The following is a 25,007-nucleotide window of genomic DNA, read 5'->3' as shown; positions in this document are numbered from 1 at the left end:
AATATAAAGCATTTGCCTAAATAATATTCTTCTAACTCTTAGCCAGTGGCACCCTCATCAATATCGACTTTGCTGGTATTTAAAGTGAAGAGAATCGGCGTTTAATGTTACAGGTTCGCCAACTATCGACCATGGCTTACTACAACCCCATTGCGGTCAACCAAACGGCGTCCGGTCAGGTGGCCCCCGGGTTGCCGGTGTATGACGACACGGCTGCAGCTTCTACGTTTTCCAGCTCGTCCATGGAGACATCTACCACAGGTACGAAATAAGGTGTTTCACGAAGGTTCTCCACTTAAACTGTGGCATGCGGTGCTAGGAATGTTGCAATGACATGCACGTGCTTTGTAAGAGAGAGGAGCACCGCCGAACTTCCTTAGAACGAGCACGAACATAGCGAATAACTTGCCGTAGCGAACAAAATACAAAGTTTGGCAGGAAAGGCCTTAGTTCAATGACACTTATTACCTTTATTACGAAGCCAGAACGTGAGCGCCGCCGGCACGATATGGCTTGTAACGAAGAAGTATCTGGTTTCCGTGACGCTCGATTATGCTTGTTTGGGCAAAATTTCCAAAATCGCGGTATCATTATGAGGAATGCCGCAGTGAAGGGTTCCGAAAGCTCGGACCATCTGTTCACCTTACACGTACACCTTACAAGCACAAAAGCCTCGATAGCTTTTTCGCCTCCAGTGAAATGCGGCGTCCGCCTCAGGGATTCAATCCTGTGACCTCTGTGCCAGCAAGTGAACAACACTGGACCGCCATGCCAGGTGAAGCTCAAAACTTGGAAGATAGCATAAAAATCAAAATAGTTATAGAAAGGCAACTCACGCCTACATCGTTTTTGCAATGCAATTTGGTTAAAAATTTGGTCACATTCTACAGATAAATTGTAACGCAAGAATTTTTCGTCAATTTTGTTCGGTTGCATTTCATGCTGGGGTGCTTAGGTATGTTGAGTTTGAAATGCCACAAGAAGGTGAGTAGAGATTACTTTGTTGATATTGGGTGTTTCAAGCATAGAATAGTTCGACTTTCAATCTAGGATTTTCATGCTAAAAAAGAAAATTTCTATCTGTACTATCACAACGAATATCATATATAACGAACTCAGTTGTAGTCTCTATGCTGCTTAGTTATACCGAAATTCGATTGCAGTATAGTGTATACTACATTTAGTCGATTATAGTTGAGGTTCTGCCCATTTTCGCTACTTGAAGCCGTCCCTCGTGTCAAAATTGAATGAAGAAATTCAAGTTGCCGAAGATGTATTTGTTCGCGCAATGCTCTCGGTATTGAAGTTTTTTCATGACGCAGTCAAGTCAAAAAACGTGACAATCGTGTGTGCGTTACAACTGAGTAAATACGAGAATCTCTTTCATAAGGAAAACCTCCAAAATTAGAATGCCCCCGCCCCCTCAAAGAATGAAGAGGGCCTCGGAGCACTTTTGCTGACTTCTACGATAAGTAACCGTTCAAACTATCGCGTAGTGTACATAATATCGTGTTCAATATTGTCCTTCCGGCGTCTCCATAGCTGCAGCTTACAGAGTGGATATACTTCTCGTGCTGAATCGAGAACGACACGTCAAGACCCGTTTGATCGCTAATTTTCCAGAAAGAGTCGATGCTGTAAATAAACGCAAAGAACTTCATATTGTCGGTACGAACTAAATTTATTTGCAGCGTCTTGTTTAATTAAGAGCGGACAAATATTGATAAGTGCTTTACAGTAATGTCGAACAACTCAATTATGTATCTGACCGGTTTATATGAATACATGAATACAAGCGCCGGTGTTCAGATGGATGCATTAAGAGTCCCCGATAAGCAATCTTTCTAGCACGTGTGACGGACTAACGCTTGCATCTTCGTTTCTTCCTTTCTTTCAGAAAAGGAAGAGACGTAAGTCAATGAATGAATGAATGAATGAATGAATGAATGAATGAATGGATGGATGGATAGATGAGTGGATAAATCAATCAATCAATCAATCAATCAATCAATCAATCAATCAATGTCTGTGGACGTGGTTAGCGCAAACGATGCAGGTTGTTCTCATGTGTGCACGTATTCTCCACATTGTTTCTTAAAGAGCCGCTCACCACCCACATTGAGAGACAAAGAGAGTGGTACCGTCCTCGCCTTCACTGCTTCTTTCTACAAGTGACATATCCTCCTCGCCACTTATTCCTTAGAAATTGTACAATGTCCACCGCTAAGTGCTGAGGCTATTGAAATATCGCACTTGTCTTGTCGGCTAGCGCCGTCAGAAGTACTCAAAATAAAGTGAAATCAGTTTATTAAGTGATAAGGGGGGTTTAACGCCCCAAAACCACCATATGGTTATGAGAGACGCTGTAGTGGAAAGCTCCGGAAATTCAGACCACTTGGGGTTTTTTAACGTGCACCAAATCTGAGAACACGGGCCTGCAGCATTTTCGACTCCATCGAAAATGCAGCCACCGCAGCCGGGATTCGATCCCGCGACCTACGGGTCAGCAGCCGAGTACCTTAGCCAGTAGACCACCACGGCGGGGCTGAAATCAGTTCATTGCGCACGAGTATAATGCGAGACAAGAAGCTCAAACGAGACAAAAAAGAACTGGTGGGCGGCTGCAAGGCGAAGCCGTGCACAAGACAATTCACATCTTATATTTCGTGCATATGAATCAGTAGACAGCATGTGCCGCATAGACGTCGCGGGAATCACTGTTTCTTGCCCCGCCGTGGTGGTACAGTGGCTAATGTATTCGGCTGCTGCCCCGCAAGTCGCGGGATCGAATCCCGGCTGCGGCAGCTTCATTTCCAATGGAGGCGGAAATGTAGGCCCGTGTGCTCGAATTTGGGTGCACGTTAAAGAGACTCAGACGGTAGAAATTTGCGGTGGCCCCTCACTACGGCGTCTCTCATAACCATATGGTGGTTTTGGGACGTTAAACACTACATATCAATCATGAATCACTGTTTCTACGTCTCGAGATGCGCCAGCAAGACAAGAACTGCCAGAAGATAACAATGCGCTCGTTTTCTGTATTCGGAGAAGTTGAGGGGGGATCCTTTAAATATAATGCTCGGACCATAGTCTCATTTAACAAAACAACTCTTTCAGGACTGATATTATCTCGAACCATTCCTATATATATCTGTCTAAAAGCAAGTTTATTTACTGATATACGCCTGTCGCGTTAAAAAGAAAAGCTAGCGCGGGTCTTGACTCCACCACGCAGCTGTAATATATATCAGAGTAACAATTTGTTTCACGCAACATTAGTAGACACTGCACTTCACCATTGACAAAGGGCATTTACCTTCTGTATGCCCCGATTCAGCTGAACCTCGATATAACGTAGCTCGCGACGTAGCGAACTCTTTCGTTACCATTAGTCACTTCTACCGATTTTCGCGTATTATACCCTCAATATGACGAAGAAGCTTTTCGACTCCGAACAAAGCAGTTCATCTCGCACGCGATGTTCTTTTTGCCCAGGCGGACCTACGCCACGACAGCGGTGTTCATATGCACCGTCGTCGTTATCGTCATACTGATGAGTGCCATCATCATGCTATTTACCTTTGGCATCGGTAAGCATCTGTGCCTCAGTTCAAGTGAAATTTCCTCTTACCCCATTTCACTGCTTCCACTTTGCGTTTGTTAATAAGTATGCTTAAGCATATCATTGCACGGTAACATTCAGCGATATAAGGCAGGCTGATCAAAACGCTCGTCGAATACCTTGTCCATGTGTCTAAGAGGACTCCGAGGCGAAAGACAACTCATTCTATCAATCGATCTATTTATGATTCCCTGACCCCTTCTCTGAAGCTCTGGGCACTTAACGTGGTTTTTGACCCTCTATTAGAATCAGAAGTCGGAAATGTTTTTATTTTACAACGAAATTGTTGGAGGTCCGTCGGGCGAAAAGCTGCATCATACAGCTTGAATGTGCCTGAAATCTCTCATATAGCAGCAGTAACATCAAAGCTAGCATACATGCACGTTTTCAGTATATATAGGAAAGTATATATATTCTCAGCATAGAAAAAAAAAACAAATACAAATTTTTAATATGATTGAAATGAAAACACATATTGAAGAAGACTTACAAATACATGATATTTATGAAAATAGAAATCTAAGGCATTTGGCGGGAGAAAATGTAAAAATGCAATGCTGTAAGAAAAAAAAACAGGGATAGTTACAATACTAAAGATATCCCTAGTGTAAACATGGCTGTTATGTACAATGGTGTAATACACTGCTTATTGAAACAATGAAGGCGGAAAACATAAAAAAATGTGAAAATATAAGGACTGTTTTGTTTATGCTTTCATTAGTACTTGCAAAAGAATTCTCGAATTTGTTTGCACATTGAAGTATTTGAAATAAATGTTTCTTTAGATAGATAGATAGATAGATAGATAGATAGATAGATAGATAGATAGATAGATAGATAGATAGATAGATAGATAGATAGATAGATAGATAGATAGATAGATAGATAGATAGATAGATAGATAGATAGATAGATAGATAGATAGATAGATAGATAGATAGATAGATAGATAGATAGATAGATAGATAGATAGATACGCTCAAAGTTGCCTAAATGCGCTAGAAATGCTTCGCATTTAAAAAGTAACAAACAAACCTGAATCAATGCCTGCATGCAGGATTTTCCTATGTGACCGAGACGACCACGACCGATGCGCCGAGTAGCTATGTTGTTCGACGTAGCAGCGCCAAGCCCGTGCCAGCGACCACTCCGGCAACTACCACGATTGCTCCGACTACCACAACAGGACGTACCACTCATGTTACCAAGCCTACCACACAGCGTACCACCACGACTATTATCACCACTACGACAACTGAAACGCCTACCGCGCCTACAGCTGCACCCGCCGAAAGTACGTTCATCGCCATCCTCATATATAAAATGCGGAACATTTCGTACCGAACCAGAGAGATGCTGAAATATTGACTATAGGCGGCCGCTCGAAGCAACGTCTCGACATGTGGTCGTGTCTCGAGAAGCCTTAATACTTTACAGCGTACTATAGCTGCGTTGTGGGGCCTTTACGGTGCTCGGCTTCTGACCCGAAGATCACGGGCTTGATCCCGGGCCCCCAAATTTTGATGGAGGCCCGTGTTCTGCGTGATGTGGCAGTGCACGCTATTAAAGAAAACCCGATCGTCAAAATTTACGTAGCCCTGAACTACGGCGTCCTTCATATTCATGTCGAGGTTGCGGTATGTAAGACCACAACAGTTACATTATAAGAGATACAGCTTTGAAAAAGACGAAACCTCTTCTCTAAACGTCTGTCCATCCGTCCGTCCGTTGGTACGTCTGCCATTCTGGACGGACCCATCCGTCCGTTCGTATGTTTTTACTGCAATCTATTGTATACGTTTAGCCAGACTTTACTGAAAAGTGGCATTAAGGCTGTGGGAAGCGCAGAAACAAGCCCTCAATGTTTCCTTCCTAAATCCATTAATTGACTATACCATACTGCTCCTTCCCCGTCCTGTGTTTTCTGGTGTTGCGCTGTAAATCAGTTCACGATAGATCATAACCAACTGGCGCAACCTACCGTCTTACTACTGTATACAGCAACTAGAACATGCTCGCGTCTCTCAAGTCAATACGCGTTCAGTAATGTCTCAGCTCGTGTTGTTTTTCTGTTGGCGCTGCGAGCAGTGATTGACGACCAGCCCCTGGTGTGCACGATGGGAGTCAGGACCAACTCGACGCAGATGTTCCCGCCGGACGGTTTGTGCGAGTACCTCTTCTACGACTCGCTGTACATCATGGGTCGCAACACGTTCGCTACGCAGCATGAATTCGATGTAAACTTGAAAACCTTTCTTGGCATCGCCTCGTCGTACAAGACCACATCCTTTGGCGTCGGTTTCACCTACAGGTGAGTATTTGCGCACAAGAAGTAAGAATTCCTGACGCATTCGCACAAATCACAACATGATCCTAACGAGACATCGTCACAAATCACCGAAAATTGTGCCGTCATTGTGACGTCATCGCATGACGTCATAGCTTGATCAAAGGTGGGATGGTCACGAAGACCGTGCAAGACCGCGTTAGATACAGCGAGCTTTCTGAGAGTGGCGGGAAAGGATTATTATATAAGCTGAGAATAGAGGAAAAAAAGATGGCGTTCACCTTCGGGTCTATATAGGTGAATTCGCCAGCGATTCAGTTAGATTTGTTACTGCGGTAACAGCAACCGCTCTCGACGGGAGTGGCCGTCGGTGTTTTCGTGCCATTCAATATATGTATAGAAATGTATATTCCTAACACCCAAGATGGAAAATAGTTTCTATAGCTTCTCAGCCGCAACGCATACATCCTCTAGCATATTAATGGTGAGCTATTAATTTAAGAGATGAACAGTTAGTACAACACCCGCTCGCCACGCAGAATAGTTGCCTCTAGTTTCCCACTAAAGACAACTATTTAGTCATCGTTGATTGTTAATCAACGATGACTGAGTAATGATAGAAGAATTGAGTAATGATAGAAGAAGTCAGAAAAGCTTTGGAAAGCATGCAAAGAGGCAAAGCTGCTGGTGAGGATCAGGTAACATCAGATCTGCTGAAAGATGGAGGACAGATTGTGTTAGAAAAACTAGCCACCCTGTTTACGAGGTGTCTCCTGACGGGAAGGGTACCAGAGTCTTGGAAGAACGCTAACATCATCTTAATACATTAGAAAGAAGATGACAAGGACTTGAAGAATTACAGGCCGATCAGCTTGCTCTCTGTAGTATGCAAGCTATTTACAAAGGTAATTGCTAACAGAGTAAAGAAAACATTAGAATTCAATCAACCAAAGGAACAAGCAGGATTTCGAACAGGCTACTCAACAATTGACCACATTCATACTATCAATCAGATAATAGAGAAATGCTCAGAGTATAACCAACCACTATACATAGCCTTCATAGATTACAAGAAGGCGTTTGATTCAGTAGAAATATCAGCCATCATGCAGACACTGCCGAATCAGGGCGTAGATGAAGTATATATAAACATTCTGGAAGAAATCTACAGGGGATCAACTGCTACCATAGTGCTTCACAAAGAAAGCAACAGAATACCAATCAAGAAGGGTGTAAGGCAGGGGGACACAATCTCCCCAATGCTATTTACCGCGTGCTTACAGAAGGTTTTCAGAAACCTAGAATGGGAACAGTTAGGGTTAAGAGTTAATGGAGAATACCTTAGTAACCTGCGCTTCGCCGATGACATTGCATTGCTGAGTAACTCAGGGGACGAATTGCAACTCATGATTACGGAGTTAGACAAGGAGAGCAGAAAGGTGGGTCTTAAAATTAATCTGCAGAAAACGAAAGTAATGTACAACAACCTTGGCAAAGAGCAGCGCTTCGAGATAGGTAATAGTGCACTTGAAGTTGTAAAAGACTATGTCTACTTAGGGCAGGTAATAACCGCAGCGCCTAACCACGAGATTGAAGTAACTAGAAGAATAAGAATGGGGTGGAGTACATTCGGCAAGCACTCTCAAATTATGACAGGTAGATTGCCACTATCCCTCAAGAGGAAGGTTTATAACAGCTGTATCTTGCCGGTACTTAGCTACGGAGCAGAAACCTGGAGACTTACAAAGAGGGTTCCGCTTAAATTGAGGACGACGCAGTGAGCAATGGAAAGAAAAATGGTAGGTGTAACCTTAAGAGACAAGAAGAGAGCAGAGTGGATTAGGGGACAAACGGGGGTTAAGGATATCATAGTTGAAATAAAGAAGAGGAAATGGACATGGGCCGGGCATGTAGCGCGTAGACAGGATAACCGCTGGTCATTAAGGGTAACTAACTGGATTCCCAGAGAAGGGAAGCGGGTTAGGGGGAGACAGAAGGTTAGGTGGGCAGACGAGATTAAGAAGTTTGCGGGTATAAATTGGCAGCAGCAAGCACAGGACCGGGTTAACTGGCGGAACATGGGAGAGGACTTTGTCCTGCAGTGGACGTAGTCAGGATGATGATGATTATGATGATGATGATGATGATTGTTGTTGAAATTGCTGTCCATAAACCTCGTAGTGTTACTTTTGTGCCAAGGAAGGGCTTATTTTGAAATATTATCACGTTTTAGTGGTCCGCATCGGGTTAGCGCATTTAAAATTACCCGCCTCAAGAAGCAGACCATCTAACGTCACTGCTGTCGTGTCCAACTTTACTGCGCGGCCACCGACACTAGTAGCAGCAGAACGGAAGCAGCGTAGCCACAGCAGCAACAGCGGTCATTGATCAATTTCCCGCCATTCGCTTCGAGATGACAGGTTCAACTGGGCCCCACTAGATAGCACAACCTATGCAGTTTAGCCAGAGAAAATTGAATTTTTGAACCACTCTCGCCATTCCCCATAGTAACGTCCGGTGGTTCTTTTCTTTGTACAAATCAAACAGAAACCATGAAGCAGCATTTTATTGCGTCTCTTGAAGCTCTTTATTTAGTGCAGGTAGATTGATTACTAGTAAATAATTGTAGGTGGTTCATCTGACATTATCGAAATCAATTTGAGAATGTCCTACTGCGGCGCATGTTTACAGGTGCATTTTCGTTAATTTCTAGGTAAGTATGGCCCTGTTGTTGATAATATTGCCATTTTAGATGGTACCATAGATTGAGCTTTGGCTCTGACGTGAATTGTCAGAGCCAAAGTGCATTCACTTTAGTGCATTTAAGTAAGATACAAGACTTCGGCAGATGTTACAACCACCTCCACCCTCCTTCATTTTTGCGGCTATGTGAATGCAGTTCGGCGTACCACCTGGAGGCCTACCTGCTACAGCAAGCCACCAAGAAGTTCAACGTGATGAAGAACTTCTGGGATCACTCGATTTACCACATCGGCGTTGTGGACAGTGCCACTGTGAATCCCACGGAAGCCGAGCTAATACCTGCCCTGGTTTGTCTGAAGGTACGCATAGACCGCACGTGAATGCGTTGACGGGGTGGCATATGCCGTTCTTCAGGTCGAACATGTATTGTCATACGGTGCCTTATCTATTCGCCTCAGACCAGGGGTTCCCAGGCATGCTGGTCCCAGGGAAGCAGCCGCCATGTCGCCTTCACGCAATTTGGCCCCCACCTCAAATAGTTGCTTAACCCTGCCTTAGACGATTACAAGGCGAAAGGCATGTTTTCCTCTTCAGCCGATCGCATGCCGCACGATGACGTTATCACACGATGGCACTTCATGTGACCTCATAGTGACGTCATTAGGGCATGAAATCTTATTGAGTTGTAAAGTTTTGATCGCATCGTATCGTGAAGTCATCCCGTGATAATGACTTCCTGCAACACTCGTGTTGATCCCGACGCCCCATTTATGCGTTTTAAAGGCTTTAGCCTTTAAAAATGATATGGAGTAATATGAGTATTATTTAAAGGATTGGAACACATCATTGTATTTAATTTCAGAACAACTTAGAGAGTTCGGCTGGTCGTTCATCTATGCATTTCACGTGGCGCCATTACGCTTAGAGTAGATCGATCAATACAGACCCTAATAAGACCATCAATGTCCAGAACTAGCCTAAAATGAACGAACAAGCCCCAAAATAAATGAGTCAGAACAACTAAGGATCAATCACAATAATTCACAAATAAATGCTGAAAAGCGCTTCGGAAATATGCTGCTAACATCGGCACCACCCTAGAGAGGGCGCCATCACGTATACGATTCAATTGATTGAATGATTTGTGGGGTTTACCATCCCAAAGCCACCATAATATTATGAGAGGCGCCGTAGTGAAGGGCTCCGGAAATTTCGACCAGCTTTGGTTCTTGAACGTGCGCCCGAATCTGAGCACACGGGCCTACAATATTTCCGCCTCCATCGGAAATGCACCCGCCGCAGCCGGGATTTGATCCCGTGACCTTCGGGTCAGCAGCCGAGTACCTTAGCCACTAGATCACCGCGGCGGGGCACCTATACGATTCACGTTTGATAACGGAAAGGACAATATGAAACTCCCCGCAAACGATACGTATCTCAACTGCCGTAAGAAGCAGGGAGCCCATAAAACACAGCAAAAAGTAGCACACGTTTCACACACCTATAGTTTTTGAATCTACTTAGCAAGATCCTACTTCTGCCGTGGAAGCCAATGATTACCACCAACATTGGCGCCATCGACGCTTTCGCAAACGGAGCACGGGGAGATCTCTGAACGGGAATCGCTGGGTGCCCGCACTACATACACTTCCTACGGTTTCACATTAGCGGAGCTGCCATACGTTTTCTTCTACGTAACGACTGCTTCAAGCAATCACCTGTGATCAGCGAGTAGTTTTGCTGCCAATCTGGCCGCTATAGATTGTATTTGGTCTGGTGTGAGCGTTTCCTTAAATGTTACACCAGTAAGACACTAACTGTTGACGCTGAAACGTAGGTACAAGCAGCAGACAGCCACATATTTTCACTTCTTAAATCAAAGGGGGGGGGGGATATTTTACGTTTTCGAACTTGATGATACACTGAGAAATGTACTTAGATGTACTTAGGGCTGCACACAACTGTACTAAGAGATGTATGTGTGTGTAGGGGTCTGTATGGGCGTGCGTGTATGTACAGTGCTGGTCAAAAGTTCCCAGGCCACTATCTCATGTATTTGTACGGCAGCGTACATGTCCTGGGAACTTGTGACCTCCTCCCTCCCCTACACTTGTGTATGACAAGAATACGGTAAATCCGCAAGAGCCCACGAAATCTCACTTTTCGTCACAGATCCTGCGCGACAACTTTTCGCAAGAAATCGTCAACCAGGGCATCAAGGTGTTCACATTTTTCGCGGCGAACATTCCAGACGCCGGCTGGGCCCGCTTTTACATCAGGAATTTCACGTAAGCGAAAATTATGAGAGAGCCTAAAAATCACATTCTTTGAAGTCTTTCAGACGTCACCTATATGAAGAACTTTGTGCAAATGCGCCCAATTTGTTATATGTTAATTTAATGCAGACAACTGTCTATTGCAAAAAAAAAATCATAGTATGTGAATTCTTGGGTGTGTTAGTAACTCATTCCAAGCAAACAGCCAAAAAAGATATACTTATCCTGATGTCATTTATGCCCTGTTTTGGCCTAAAGGGAATGAAATCTCAGGCAAGAAATATGGCGCAAGATCACTTTTGGTTTTGTATATATTGAGTGAGGAAAAATATTTTTCATATGGCCCGCAGGAAGTGGTACGTCGAATTACTCGTTGAACGTGGTGGTGCCTTCAGTAAAGCGATGATGTGTAATGACACACTGCATATTTAAGGTAAATGAAGACAAAATAATTATGCAGGGGGCTTCATTCATGTCATCAAAAGTGAATCACATTCGTCAAGCCTTCCTACCACGCCATTCTAATATTCGTTTATTAAGGAGGTGATCACGAGGGAATCAAGGCGTAGGTGGCTAAATATATAAAATAGATAAGTAAACAGAAATTGTCAAAGTGCCTTCAGCTCGCTAAGGAATGCTTGCCACTAAAACTCGTCTCGGAAGGCGTCGAACTTTTCATCCATACGCGTACGCCTCATACCCATACATCATGGGCCGTGGTATACGGGACAGTTTTTCTACCTAAGAACGGCGAAAAGACACATCGGTAATTTAAATGAGAGAGCGTCAAGAAAAACTGACATGAGCACATTTTGACCCGACTGAATTAAAGAATAGGTATCACAGTCCCAGAAGAAATCGAACCAGAGCACACTGCGTGGCATACAAATATTCCACCGCAAGGGCTTGCCAGGCCTCAACACGGCTTTTGATGAAGAATCTGTGTAGCAGAAACGTCAATTTTGGTTGCAGTGTTGGCTATCTTATCTTTAAACATTACATATGTACCCATGTGTTACAGAAGCCACGTAGGGTCAACGTCTGTTTTCTACATAAGTTGGTCTACGTCGTTTTAGCAGGGCTACATAAACCATCCTTCTAAGTTGCCAGCACAAGGGCTACATATCTGCGTACCGATTCTAGTTTTGCTAACATTATTTGTGCTGTTTTTATAGTTATGCAACTGTAGACGACTGGCTATAAACTGTTGTGAGACAGCACTCGTTCTGTGCACTATGTGTTCCTTTCTTCTTCGCCTCGAGTGCCGCATTATCCACGCAAGCAATCGAACTCACCTAACTTTCCATTTTTCTGGTTATATAAAACATATATATAAAACATATAAACATATATACATATATAACAAACATATAAAAACATATAAAACATATAAAACATATATAAAACATATAATTATATAAAACATGTCTGTGTGTGGAACATTTGCACATATTTCTAGCTTAGTTCCGTAACGTCTTGCTCAATAAAAAATTCCACAAGAGTCACCTTTCCTCCTCATGCTTCGCATAACAAGGATTCTCACGGTGCGTGCAATCTGCCGAATTTTCATCTTGAATGTCCCGCACTGCTCAGTATCCCGGAGATATAAAATATGTACATAGGTATTACGATGTTCGCAAAAATTCTTGAACACGTACTTAAATGTGTTACACGTAGAATGCGGACAATCTTCTTAACGTGCTGCAGTGTAAGTCGCACACGGACGACATTACGAAGGTTGCCATCCATGTGGCAGTCGGACCACACTGCGTGTCCTCGTATTCCCGCCGCGGTGGTGTAGTTGTCACGGTGCTCATCTGGTGATATGAAGGTCATGGGTTCGATGCTGTTCACTGTGGTCACGTTCGGTGGATACTTAAACAATTGAGGCCATTATACTGTGCCTTGTCAGCACACCTTACCCCATGATTAAAATTTCCAGAGCCCTCCACTATGGCGTCCCTCATAAAGCATATCGTAGTTTTGGGACGAAAAACTCCAGCAATTATCACTCTTATGTGACTTCTTCGTAGTTTGCAGACCGAAGCTGGATAAACGTAGTGCAACACACCCTAAGCTATAGAATAACGAGACACTAAACAAAAGAATATTTTTTCATATAGCTGTAAAATACTGTTTTTCGATTTCAATGTCACTGCACTTGCCATTTCAAGACGCTTTGTATGCGACAAACGTGCGAAAGAAAATGTGGGTGGCGACGCCACGTGGAGGTTAGCGCACCAAACTTGTAGAGGTCGTCATTCTTTATTGTTCCAATCAGTTTACACATATTTATCAATAAGCAAAAATGAAGTACATCATCCCCAGATGTGGATATCAACCTAAAATGTCAAAATTCAGAAAATTGTTTGTGCCCATGCCAGAAAAACGAAAAAAAAATATAACTGAGAAATCGTGACGTCCGGCGTAGAGATTTAGGTGCGAAACATAAGAATAAACTTCAACTTTTACGTTGTCCTCTATTAACAATGCCATGATGATAAAATTAGCGCGAATAAGGTTCTGGGGGCACAATTTATCATTAAAAACTGGTTGATTATTTCCCTTTGTTCGGTCTTTAATGACATTTTTGTGCACGTGTGGCAGTCATTATTGCCAGAAAGCGGTAGTGACCAGCCGGGCGAACCTTATTTTCTCAACAGCAGCTGGCTGAAGAAGAAGAATAGGAACGAAACTTTATTTTGATGGAAAGAGTAGCAAGGGAGAACTCCAGAGCGTGTTGTTCCGGGCCCCAAGTCGAGGGCCTCACTGGCTTGCGCCGCTCGCCTAACGTGACTCAGAAGCGCTAATTGCACTTCTCTGCCCGATGGCAAGTAGGTTTTGCTTTTTACAGGTCATGTGGGTGTAACCCTTTTTTCCGTCCATCTATCCGTCCATGCGTTCGCCAGTCCGTCTGTGCTTCCGTGCGTCCACACGTGCGTCCGTTTCTCTGTCCGTCCGTCCGAAAGCACGGACGGATTGACACACAAACGGACAGACGGACGCTTAGCCCAACTCATCATCATCGATTCCGTGGATATGCTGGGAGTTTTGAATAACGATGTTTTTATCCTGAAGCAAAAACAGAAAATAACTCGGAAACTCACGGAAGCATTTTTCAAAATGATACCGAATGAAGGCTCATTAGAACCTTCTCTTTTCTTGCTAGATTCCGTGGTACGCATGCTCAGTAATTTTTCGTCATGAAGCCTGAAATTCCTGTACATTCATGGTAGCGACTTTTATTCTCTCCAGGTTTGAATAAATTCCAAGGGCTAGACAGCACTCGCCCTTGGTCCTTCTATTGTAATATCTAATAATATCGATAATATAAATTTGAGGTTTTATATGCCAAACTCTCAATATTATTACGCGAGATGATGTTGTAGAGGGTACCTTAAACCTTGACCCTCTGATCTCCACCAACGTCTACTCTCATCGCACAGTGCACGGACCTTTATAGCGCTTCACCTCGAGCGAAAAGAGACCATCGCAGCCAAACTTGAACCCATGGCCTTGGGGTCAGCAGTGAAGCACCAGAACCACCGATCCACCACAGCTGTGTCTTTTTCTTGTGTATCTGCCGTTGTCATGCACGTTTTCCCAAGGGTACATCAACTCCAACTTGCCATCTTTTTTACGTCAATTATAGTATCTGCACCCGCTCGCAGGAACGTGATCATGCCGGACGTGTACATTGCTCTGGGCCACTACTCGCGTGGGGACAACGGTTTACCCAGCTGTCGTGCCGTGCCGCCCACGCTTCTGCAAAAGCCTCAGGGCGCCGAAGACAGCTACCAGTACGACTTGGTCAGGTCACAATGAAATCGTCTGCATTCCATTGTTTTTTTTTTCAAAAGGCACAGCGTTCTGGTGTGTTGGTAGTATTAACGTACACTCGCTACAAAAAATATAAAACCGCCAGGCCTGCGCGAAACGTGCAGCACTGTCACAACGAAAGTTGGAAGAGTGGACTTTTAGAGCTTTCTTTTTTTTTAAACACTCTTTGCTTGCAGCAGCTGCCCACACTTTCAGGGTACTCACTATGCTGTAAATCATTGTGTTGTAGGCAGGCATTCACTATTCCATTCTTTGTAATTCTGCGGAGAAGTAGCCGCTGCACACTTGCAAGGAATTTTGTGCAATTTTTTAGACTTTGGCTGATGGCGATTAAGATAAATCCCGGCCGTGACCTGATGAAGATGCATCAACTTCGATATGACAACGGCTTTCCCAGAGTGTATCTGACGGGCTGTTTCTTTTTTTGAATGGGACTATAACGTGGTGATCCGAAAATTTCTGGCTTTCAGCAAAAATAGAAGTGTGGTATATATATATATATATATATATATATATATATATATATATATATATATATATATATATATATATAATGTTTACACATATATGAAAAGTAGACCTCAAAAGAGTATTGCCTTGCAAAACAAGCTCAGGAAGTCACCGGCTATAAACACCGCTAGAGTGTACTAGGAACTATAACACCACCTGCCTTTGGAGCCTGTGATTTTGCCATGGCATCTGTAACGTCATGCACTACATGGAGCGTATAGCCATCGCTTCTATCAAAGTCTGCGGCGCTGCAAATCGCTGAAATACAGTTCCAAGCAAGACAGAGTTAAAATAGCTGGACTTCACGTGCGGTGGACCACGGAACAATACCATTCGCCAGTATTCAGATGCTTACACAGCAAGATACATTTGACGTGATGGCTCGCTAATGGGCCGGTGTTGCCGTATACTCTCAATCGCACCACTTGCGTGTTTATAAGTTTATAAAAATATTCAATAATAAACGAAGTTCGCAATCGAACTCGGCAAAATATCACTGGCTTATTTATAAACGCCCAGCAATGAACCCCCCCATAAGACATTACGAACTAAAATTGGGTGTCGTGGTTCCTTTGAATACGACTGGCATCTGCTAATGCGTGTGACGTATGCTGGCTTCGCGCAGACGACGGCAGCAGAGAGTATCGTCAGGTTGTCGGGTCTGGGACTCAAGTCGGTGCTGTCGGTGTCTTTGAAGGGTCATTTAGCGTTACTGACTGACCCAGACAAACGCGGTTTCCTGGCACCCTGCATGACCAACAACAGCCTCGACTCATTCGCCAGCTACGCTGAGGTGAGTTCCGTCTATTCTCTTCATCGGCCGTATCAATGCGACGCGAAACTACCACGTTTGTCCAAATACAAGGCGGCATCAGCCACATGGTGCACCTGATTTCGCTTAGTACACTCTGAAAAAATAGCGAGTAAATAGGGAGTTTTCGAAGAGCGCACCGCAAGCCTTAACTATACGGTCGCTGCTACTGCGCAAACGTCATAACGCGTTCGTGTTTGCGGCCCGCTAACAAGTAATCCTAAATAGCACGAGGCCTGCGAAACACTTTGCGGTGGTGGGGGATATACACTATTTTAAAGCTTATATGGCGCCCGTACACAAACGCTGTACCCGTAACGCCCGCTAACTTGGAGAACGCTATTCGAAAACTCCCTAATATGCTTATGTCCCGCAATAATAATGGTCACCAATCTGTCGTGCTTTGCCTTGCAATGTTACAGTACGCGCGATATTTCCACGGCACGAATGACATGTGATTTATGAGCGTGACACACCCCCGTATTCAGAAACGCTCCTCGACTCGACTTTCAGCCTTTACTTGAAAGAGTTGAGCACTGCACCGCTGCTCGGCTGAAAATGATGCTGTGCTACTCAAGAATCGCAGCAGATTATCACTGATATGCAGTGACTTGCCTTGCCTATAGAGACGGCGCTCCCATCGGCTTTCTCAAGTGAAGGTGAAGCGTTGAGTGAAAGGACGTTCTAGAATACGGGGGATAGAATTGCTCACAAGAATGTGGCGAGTGCGGGGTTTTTAAGAAAAGAAGCCCAAGCAAACCAGATTACGGTTACTGCTGTCGGATAAAAGGAGGCAATATTTGTGGGATCTTTTGTTACGGCGAATCTCATTCAGAAAACAGGAGTTGGGGCTTCGTGCAGTAAGTAGTTCGGGACAGAGGGCCAAGAGCAGAAGCACTCCTTGCCACTGTAAATTTTTCGGAGGGCAGGTGAGAGGGTTACGATCGAGTGGGGAGACATATAGTACGTGATCAAGACGTTCACAAGCCGCAGCACTTTCTGTGAGGCAGCAACAAAATATGCGTAAAATTTCTAGTTCACCTGTTCAGCATCAGTGGTTTCAAACTGCACATGGCTGCTATACCATGGCCGCTCGCCATGGCAGAAGCGAAATCAAAACAAATACCATGAATGCAACGTCCTGCGGTTACTCCGTTATTCGGGAAGAGCACTAGGAACTGCACCTGCCTGCTCTCGGAGCAGCAAAAGCACTCTCGCTGTACCACTGGATGGCAGTACTCTTACTCCTCTTCGATGATTGAAACCAAACGGCTCTGGAAGCGCTTTCAGCGGGTTTTTAATGACAAGTTCTCGCCTGTCTTTCTAGTGCAATAAGAGTGCGCAAATAAAAAAGTTGCTACAAGTATCACGGCCCATCTCAGTTAATACTTAAGAACGTCAATGTTCTGCAGTTTCATAATCGTTCATGCCCCAGTGCTTCATTGTGTCAGCGGCAGCTGCTTATGTAACTCAGAAAGATGTTGCGTCTCGCCTACACTATTTCTGCACCATAAAGGTGTTCCGTTGACCGATGTGCAACTCCCTTACCTTTACGACTGTAGAAAACCATTAACATCGAGCAACATGTACGACGACAAAGTGTGTCATTACAAAAGCATTTCGTTCATTCTGACCACCACATTTGTGTAGTAAAACCTGCCAACGAGAATCGGGCAGTGCAAGCTGAGAAAACGTACTGTCGCATCTTTCATTTGACTTGTTTACCTATACCATTCCTGACCGCTGCATTGACGTAGTGGTTACGGGGCTCAGCTGCTGGTGAAGAATTGTATGAGTGAAAAGAGAAAAGAGAAGAGACATTCCGTGAACAATAAAAAAGAATATAAAAAAGTTGTGGGAAGGTAAGGATGTACAGGTGTCGCTCAGTTTCAGTTGTCGAACCAGTTGTAGTAAGTTAACTATACGGCAGGTTTGAAATTCTTAGATGGAGGGCTTAGCTCGAAGTTGTTGTCTTAGTGTATGTATCATACCGAGTGGATACTAGAGCGCCTTTAGAAATGTTTAAACATATACTCTGTTTCATGAGTTCCGTGCAGCAGAGCCAAAGCTACGTACGCGATGTCCAAGCGCAGATTTTTGTGAAGCGAGATGTAGTGTCCGTGTTCAGAACGTGTTGGCCGTCCTCGTGACCTTCACAAGTCTCGTCAGAACATTTTTTTTGGGAACGGGATCTGCCTGGTGATTTTGCCCCATTTTTCAAAGAAGTAGGAGGAAGAAATAACTTTGTTTAAAGCCCGGCAATTTGGTGGGGTTGGTCAATCAAAAAAAAATATTTTTTTTGGCTTTATAATACGGAAGAGAGTTCTCACGTGTTCGTGTCATAACATGCAAAGGATGGAACAAATAATGGAGCTGTTTTCGTACGCGTCAAGTTTTAATCTCTAAAGTAGAAACTACTGGCAATGCGTCGCCCTAATTCAGACGTGTAGTCGGCACAGCCACAGACTCCACAGCGTCGCGGAGGAACCGGCATTCTGTCCGAAAAACATGGCTGCTTTGCCGGAAACAGCTGTCGCCCAACTCGAATCTGTGAAGCGGCTGCCGTGCGCACTGTAGCTTGCAAGACCCGAACTGATGCTTTCACTCGCTTTACATTTCATGTCCTTCAATTTCGACAACACAGTATTCGGATCGACTAAGCACCTTCTTTGAGAACCACGCTCTTTCAGGCTTAGTGAGTAGCGATGGGCGCATCGCCAATCTCGGGGGATTACATTGCGCGATTGTTAGTTTTTTATATTCCTCAATAGCTCGGTATGACTTGTCCTGGCGCCATTTTTAGGACACGTTATTTGTTTAACGCTACGTTTTTTTTTTTCGAATACCAGGGCGGCAATGAACAAAAGTTGCAATATCACCTCTTGCAGCTTCGTTGCTTGCAGGCGACAGCGCGCGAAATGATATAGCTAAATGTGCTCGCCCTCTTGATTGGTCGAGAAACACTGCAACTTCTGCAGTGCTGCATAGAACTGCTGAAACAGAATATACTGGCTGGATCGTATTGAACTTGTCAATAAGGTACGACTCTGTATGTTTTTTGTCTCCTGGGGACCAAAAGGTTGACGGTAGTATGTACTGAAGATCGTCGAAGTTTCGTTCTGCTACTATAGAATGCTGTGCCACTGCTTTCGATAATGTCTTTGCCATGTCCGTGCGATGAGCATTTAATCAAACATTGATAGGCTGCCCTGTTTCGCCAATGTACTGCAGTTTATGACAATATGAACATTCGATCATGTAGATTACGTTTTCACTAGTGCTGGTAAACTAGATTTTATATGAAGAGCATAACCACTACAGACACAATAGTATAGCAAATGCCTATTCTGTTTCTTGTGTTCCTATCGTGACACTTTGATAAATGAGCATGACTTACAGGCTAAGAATAGTTTTTGTAGTGTTTTTATACTGCCTGTAAATGCCCGTTTTTTAACTCTTGTGTTTAAATTCTCATGAGTGCCTATAAATGCCAATTTTCAAAATTGGCGCCTCTTTGAACGCTATACCCAACCTCAAATTTTGCTTTCGAGTATAGCTGGAGACCGAAATTCATGTTAGCAGGCAAAATTGAGCTTTCAGAACTTTATGGGGTGTAAGCTACATGCTCAATCTCATAAGTTCATTTCAGCTTTGTCAAGGCTATAAGACCTCTTCACCAATAGGAAGGCCGATTAGCCTCTACACATGTATTCATCCGTGTCGCGTCGTCTGCTCGCATGCGTAGGGAACAGTAGGTGCTTCAGTGCAGCCGCAGGACGAGGAAAAATGAATGCGAAACCATGGAATGCCATAAGGGGAAAGTAGTGTGGATGAAAAAAAAAATGTCCGCGTGGGCTTTATTTTGTTTGCCATTTACTTTTAAACGACGCTTCGCAAACCATGGGAAATTTCACTTCGACACTGGAAGTTGTTGCGTGCCTAATGAAAAGCTTTGTGCCACTAGAATGTTTTCAATTGGCTCATTAGAAGCCGCGAAAACATGGCGCGAAAAGGTGAGCTTGAGCTTTGCCACTCGCCCGGTGTAGGCTTCACATGCCACGTTCGTTTCCTGCCCTCTTCGGTATCGGAGCAACTCGGGGCCACAAGATCACACCCAGACGCAGGCGCATCAACACGTCATGCGCACGCAAGGTTACATTCGCATGACGTACCCATGCGAGGTCGTGCACGCAAGTGGTGTTGTGTCGTTTTGACGCGCCTGAGATGAAGGTCAAGCGGCGTTCAGTCTGACATTTCACGACATTCTAGGGTGCATATTATTTCAAATCTTGGGAGTTGAGATCGTGAGGGCCTTTTGCTTGATCGAAAATTCATTCCTTTTGCTTGATCGAAAATCTCAAACCTGATGACGGGACCTTATAGGTGTTTACAGACAGAAGAGAAATTGATCCTGTGCGGTTACACGAAGCTAATATGAGGCAAGACTTCTGGCCTATTAGCGCACTGGCTATTTGCTTTTGTGTTGCCCTTCTCAGCCATGCTGAAAAGAAAGACTCAGGAGCGCTTAACTCATCATGCTGGACTAGAAAAGGAGAAACTTTATTCTGCAAGCTCCGCAAAAAAAAAAAAAAAACAAAAAAACTGCATGGTTGTGCTAAACCAATTCACCCATGTGCCATCATAAAAAGCATTTCTGTTTGCTGTCATGTCGTAGACATATATCCCACACGTTGTTTTTTCGAAAGTTTGAATTTGGTCAAAGTTTGTTTTGCCTATATTTACGATACTGGGGGCCCAAAACACAGTTTTGCTCGCCTATTTTGGCGCCTAAAAGCCGGTTTCTTAGTGCACATATATCCGGCCTCTAATAATCACTACCTGTACTATCATGACAACTTGAAGGTGTTTGAAAGTTTTTCATCTTGGACGGGAGCTAAATGTTACGTTGGCAGTGAAATGGGAGTTTCATTTTGCATGCACTCTGTGACAGGTGTGCAGGAGCCCGAACTACTCAACACCGGTGTATGATCAAGTTGTGGACGCCGTCCAATATCGGTTCGCCTATGGGCCGATGGTGTTCTCATACGACGACCGAAAAGGACTTGCTAATAAGGTACCCGATGGGTGGCTATTGTCATATATATATATATATATATATATATATATATATATATATATATATATATATATATATATATATATATATATATATATATTGATGATCATCACGATACCTGCAGGGTGAAGTGTGTTGCCGCAAATAATTTTCGACGGGTGTCCAAGCACCTGTGCATTCATGATGCGCACATTATGAAAAGAAAATTTGCGAGGAAGGTTTAATAATGAGTGGGCTTGGAACACTGAGCACTGGTTCTCTCTGAGATAGTTTATTTATTATTTTTTTAGTCCTGACTTGCCAGGTATAAGGCATGTTAACTCCCTTGTGTGTCACAAGACTCTCAGAAGAAAACATAATTATCTTCGAGGTAGTGCTGACGAGTCGCTTTAAGGAGCGTCATATACGTGGTGTCGGATTTCTCAAAATAGACTCAATAGACTGCATTTTTAAATGCACAGGCCAAACTTTGCGGCCCCCTTTAGATCGAAGGGAATGGAGGGGGGGGGGGCAATCGCGTGCCTTTTGGTCCCTTCTCCTCCCCCGCGCCTATGCGTTGCTCTCTTAAGCTTGTCTAAAGGTTAATTGATTGATTCGTAGGGTTTAACGTCCCAAAACTACCATATGATTACGAGAGATGCCGTAGTGGAGGGCTCCGGAAATTTCGACCACCTGGGGTTCTTTAACGTGCACCCAAATCTGAGCACACGGGCCTACAACATTTCCACCTCCATCGGAAAAGCAGCCGCCGCAGCCGGGATTCGATCCCGCTACCTGCGTGTCAGCAGCCGAGTACCTTAGCCACTAGACCGCCGCAGCGGGTTGTCTGAAGGGCCATGAGTTTTGTTTATTTAGCTCATGACGAACTACAGAAGAACGCATGCAAGTCCATAAAAGAGCTATTAACGTCAAGTAATATTAAAGTAATCGTTTCAAAATACAAGGCGGAGAAACACGAACACAGGAAGGAATTAAAGACACCCCACAACTGAAGTTGCGCACAACGGCGGGAAAGAAGTAAAACACGGAAACTTATCTGCGCATGCCCATGCCGTTTAAGAACCTGCGAATCCATTACGTTATTGCGCACGACTTGAAATACGAACAGCCCCGCCGCGGTGGTCTAGCGGCTAAGGTACTCGGTTGCTGACCCGCAGGTAGCGGGATCGAATCCCGGCTGCAGCGGCTGCATTTTTGATGGAGGCGGAAATGGTGTAGGCCCGTGTGCTCAGATTTGGGTGCACGTTAAAGAACCCTAGGTGGTCAAAATTTCCGAAGCCCTCCACTACGGCGTCTCTCATAATCATATGGTGGTTTTGGGACGTTAAACCCCACATATCAATCAAAGACGAACACTTGAGATAGAGGACTTGACGGACAACAAGCACATCAAGGAGCAGCATACCGTGGCGCTTGTGTCTGTACAGCTCTTCATCCCAAGTGTTCATTTTTTAAGCGGTGCGCAATAACGTGACAATGAATAGCTGCGAACTTGTCCAAGCAAGTTTACCCTTATGAATCCGGCAGGCGTAGGGGTCTACGAGAACGATCACTGTTAAGGCATTTGATTTCACCTTCATGCAAGTTCACCGACGCTTGGCTTACGCACGCACTACCACTATTATACGTGCTAACTGGCTCACCTCCCTCCTCCCCCTTTTTTTTCTTCTAAAGTTCAAGTAATAGTACAACTAAGCGTACGTAGTAGCACGGGTACGGGATGCAAGTGCGCATGTGCAGTACCAGACGCAGCCTGTCCACGGATGCGTGCGTACGCCTGAAGGCAAATGCGGCGCACGAAAACGTAGCGATATACGCCTAGCTACGTGACACTCTCGCGAGATCTCGAATGAAAGAGCAGCCATATTGCATGATGGCACAGAACGTGAAGCAGTGGATTCAACGGTTAAGTTTTACTCGGATGCCGGTGGCCGTTATCACGGCTGTTACCACATGATGACGCTAAGAAGCACTCAAAAACTGTTAGTTTTTTTTCATATGATATGTGTAGTTAAAACGCATGCCGGTTCGGTTGATACGGTAAACTTCGCTTACAGCGTACGCAACGTATTGGGTAGCATGCTTAGGATTGTTGCATACGCCCAACTAAAGCTGCCTATTGTCACCGCAACTGAACGCATACTTGCTCTGACGTTCCTCGACAGCTGTGCAAAATCAAAGAGCAGCATATCGACACCAAGTTCGGCATCGCCGTCTTCGACATCGACTATGCGGACTTCAGCAACGCCTGCAGGTCCAGAGGCGGTCCCTTCGCCAGACTGCACCTGCTGCGCAGCGTTCTCAACTTCTTCAGGACGAGATACAGGAGCGCCGCAGACATGAAAGACTGCATGCAACTGGCGTATCAAGCTATGGTGGGATGATGGAAGCAGTGAAAGCCTCAAGTGGCAGCACTCCACGTTAGACTATTGAAGAATAAAGCGATAAATATCCCCTACAGCGTGGCGTTCCTGAATGACATTGGTAAATTACGCGTATTAAAGATTCTTAAAGTGGCCAAAACAAGTAATTTTTGGTCATAATCTTTGCGATGTGTTAACCATTTGTGCTTACGAACAAAAATCATTAAAAAATGAGCCCTTAAAGTTGGTCTTCTTTCGAAACTTGAAAGTATAATACACACGTAGAAAAAGTGAACTGAGCGGACAAAAGAAAATATTCCATGTAGTCACTCGGAACCTCATGATTCGCTTTTAGTGCCTGATCGTGTTTGCTTAGAGGGCCGCTTACCAGACTCCCGAAACATAAAAAAAAGTGCAATATTCTTTCCCGATATTTCTCGTTCTTCTTAGTGCACTACTGTGACGTAGACAGTAGTTCGCGTGACGTCTACAGTGTACATGCTCTCGATTCGATGACATACGCGAAATATCCCATGTGATTGGTCTCCTGCACTGCTTTGCCATGCAGCCGCCCATCCGTTCTTTTTGTGTCGCATGAATATCGTGCAAAATCAACCGATCAAACTTCATGTTGTGTTTACAACTGCGCAAGCGGCGATAACAGCGTGCAGCCGAGTAGCGCCTAGTGCTGATATTGTTGACGTGCATTCAAGAACTAAGGGGCGATGAGGAGGCATCGTGTGTATGAAGGAGAGGAGAAAATCACCCCCTCGTCTTTAAATGCAGGGTGGTGAGTGGCCCTTAAGAAGTCGAGGAGCACGAAGTCTTTTCTCACACAATTTTGAATAACGCGGGTAACTTTAGTCTCTGACTAGTGGCGGTTCCTTGTGGTGAAAACGCATAACTCAACTGTTCTTTGTGATCACGTCTCAAATTCACCGAAACTGCTCGGAGGCCCGACTATCGATTCGACGTTTTGGAAGGTGCACGTTAGAGAGCACTTGCTATTCAAGAATTGTATCGGTGGTTCAGACTTTAGTCCGCAGTGCTCTGATCGCCAGGCGAGTTTCATGACAACCCAGGTTGCGCTAATATCGAGGCGAGATCAGGCTGTATGTGCCATCTCCGTCACTGCGGAAGTGAAGATAGGCGGTCAGCGGGGCGTATACAGTTTACAAATACACGCAACGGTGTTTCGTTGTGTCCGGTATGAGCTGATTGTCGGCGAGTAAAATGCATTGACCGCAGTTTACTAGTAATATGTATGCTTATCTCTACTGAATCAGTGCACGAAACCTGTGCAACGTAACCAGTACCAGCGAGTGAGTCGCATTCTGCCTTTCAAAGGGATGCTCGCCCTGAGTGACTGTCTGCGCTCTTTTGCACTAAATCGCGCTTTTGCTGTGTTGTTTGTACGTGTTTAGCGAGTGTTCCGCCTGCTTCGCAGTGTTGTAGCGTGACTTAACAACGCATTTACTTCTTTTTCACCTGCACATACAAAAAAAAGATAAAGAAAGA

At 44.4% G+C, this 25,007-nt stretch overlaps 1 protein-coding gene across 1 annotated transcript; it reads left to right on the top strand.

Moving 5' to 3' along the window:
- Nucleotides 1-131: 131 nt before the first annotated feature.
- Nucleotides 132-23,515, top strand: LOC142767167 (uncharacterized). The gene is made up of 9 exons (XM_075868383.1): nucleotides 132-261; nucleotides 4,680-4,916; nucleotides 5,711-5,933; nucleotides 8,809-8,971; nucleotides 10,785-10,900; nucleotides 14,560-14,698; nucleotides 15,864-16,031; nucleotides 21,001-21,123; nucleotides 23,292-23,515. Exons 1-9 carry the CDS (start codon nucleotides 132-134, stop codon nucleotides 23,508-23,510), a joined length of 1,518 nt encoding a protein of 505 aa, XP_075724498.1. The 3' UTR covers nucleotides 23,511-23,515.
- The last annotated feature ends 1,492 nt before the right edge of the window (nucleotides 23,516-25,007 follow it).

Source organism: Rhipicephalus microplus, chromosome 7 (assembly GCF_043290135.1).
Source record: "Rhipicephalus microplus isolate Deutch F79 chromosome 7, USDA_Rmic, whole genome shotgun sequence".
Taxonomy (NCBI): Eukaryota; Metazoa; Arthropoda; class Arachnida; order Ixodida; family Ixodidae; genus Rhipicephalus; species Rhipicephalus microplus.
The sequence above is the reverse complement of the archived record's forward strand: the minus strand, read 5'-3'. Positions and strand labels throughout refer to the sequence as shown.

Coding starts and splice junctions, on each gene's coding strand:
- LOC142767167 (XM_075868383.1), top strand. CDS start 132: ATGGCTTACTACAACCCCATTGCGGTCAACCAAACGGCGTCCGGTCAG. Junction 5,934..8,808: donor GGCGTCGGTTTCACCTACAG/GTGAGTATTTGC, acceptor ATGTGAATGCAG/TTCGGCGTACCACCTGGAGG. Junction 10,901..14,559: donor TTTTACATCAGGAATTTCAC/GTAAGCGAAAAT, acceptor ACCCGCTCGCAG/GAACGTGATCATGCCGGACG.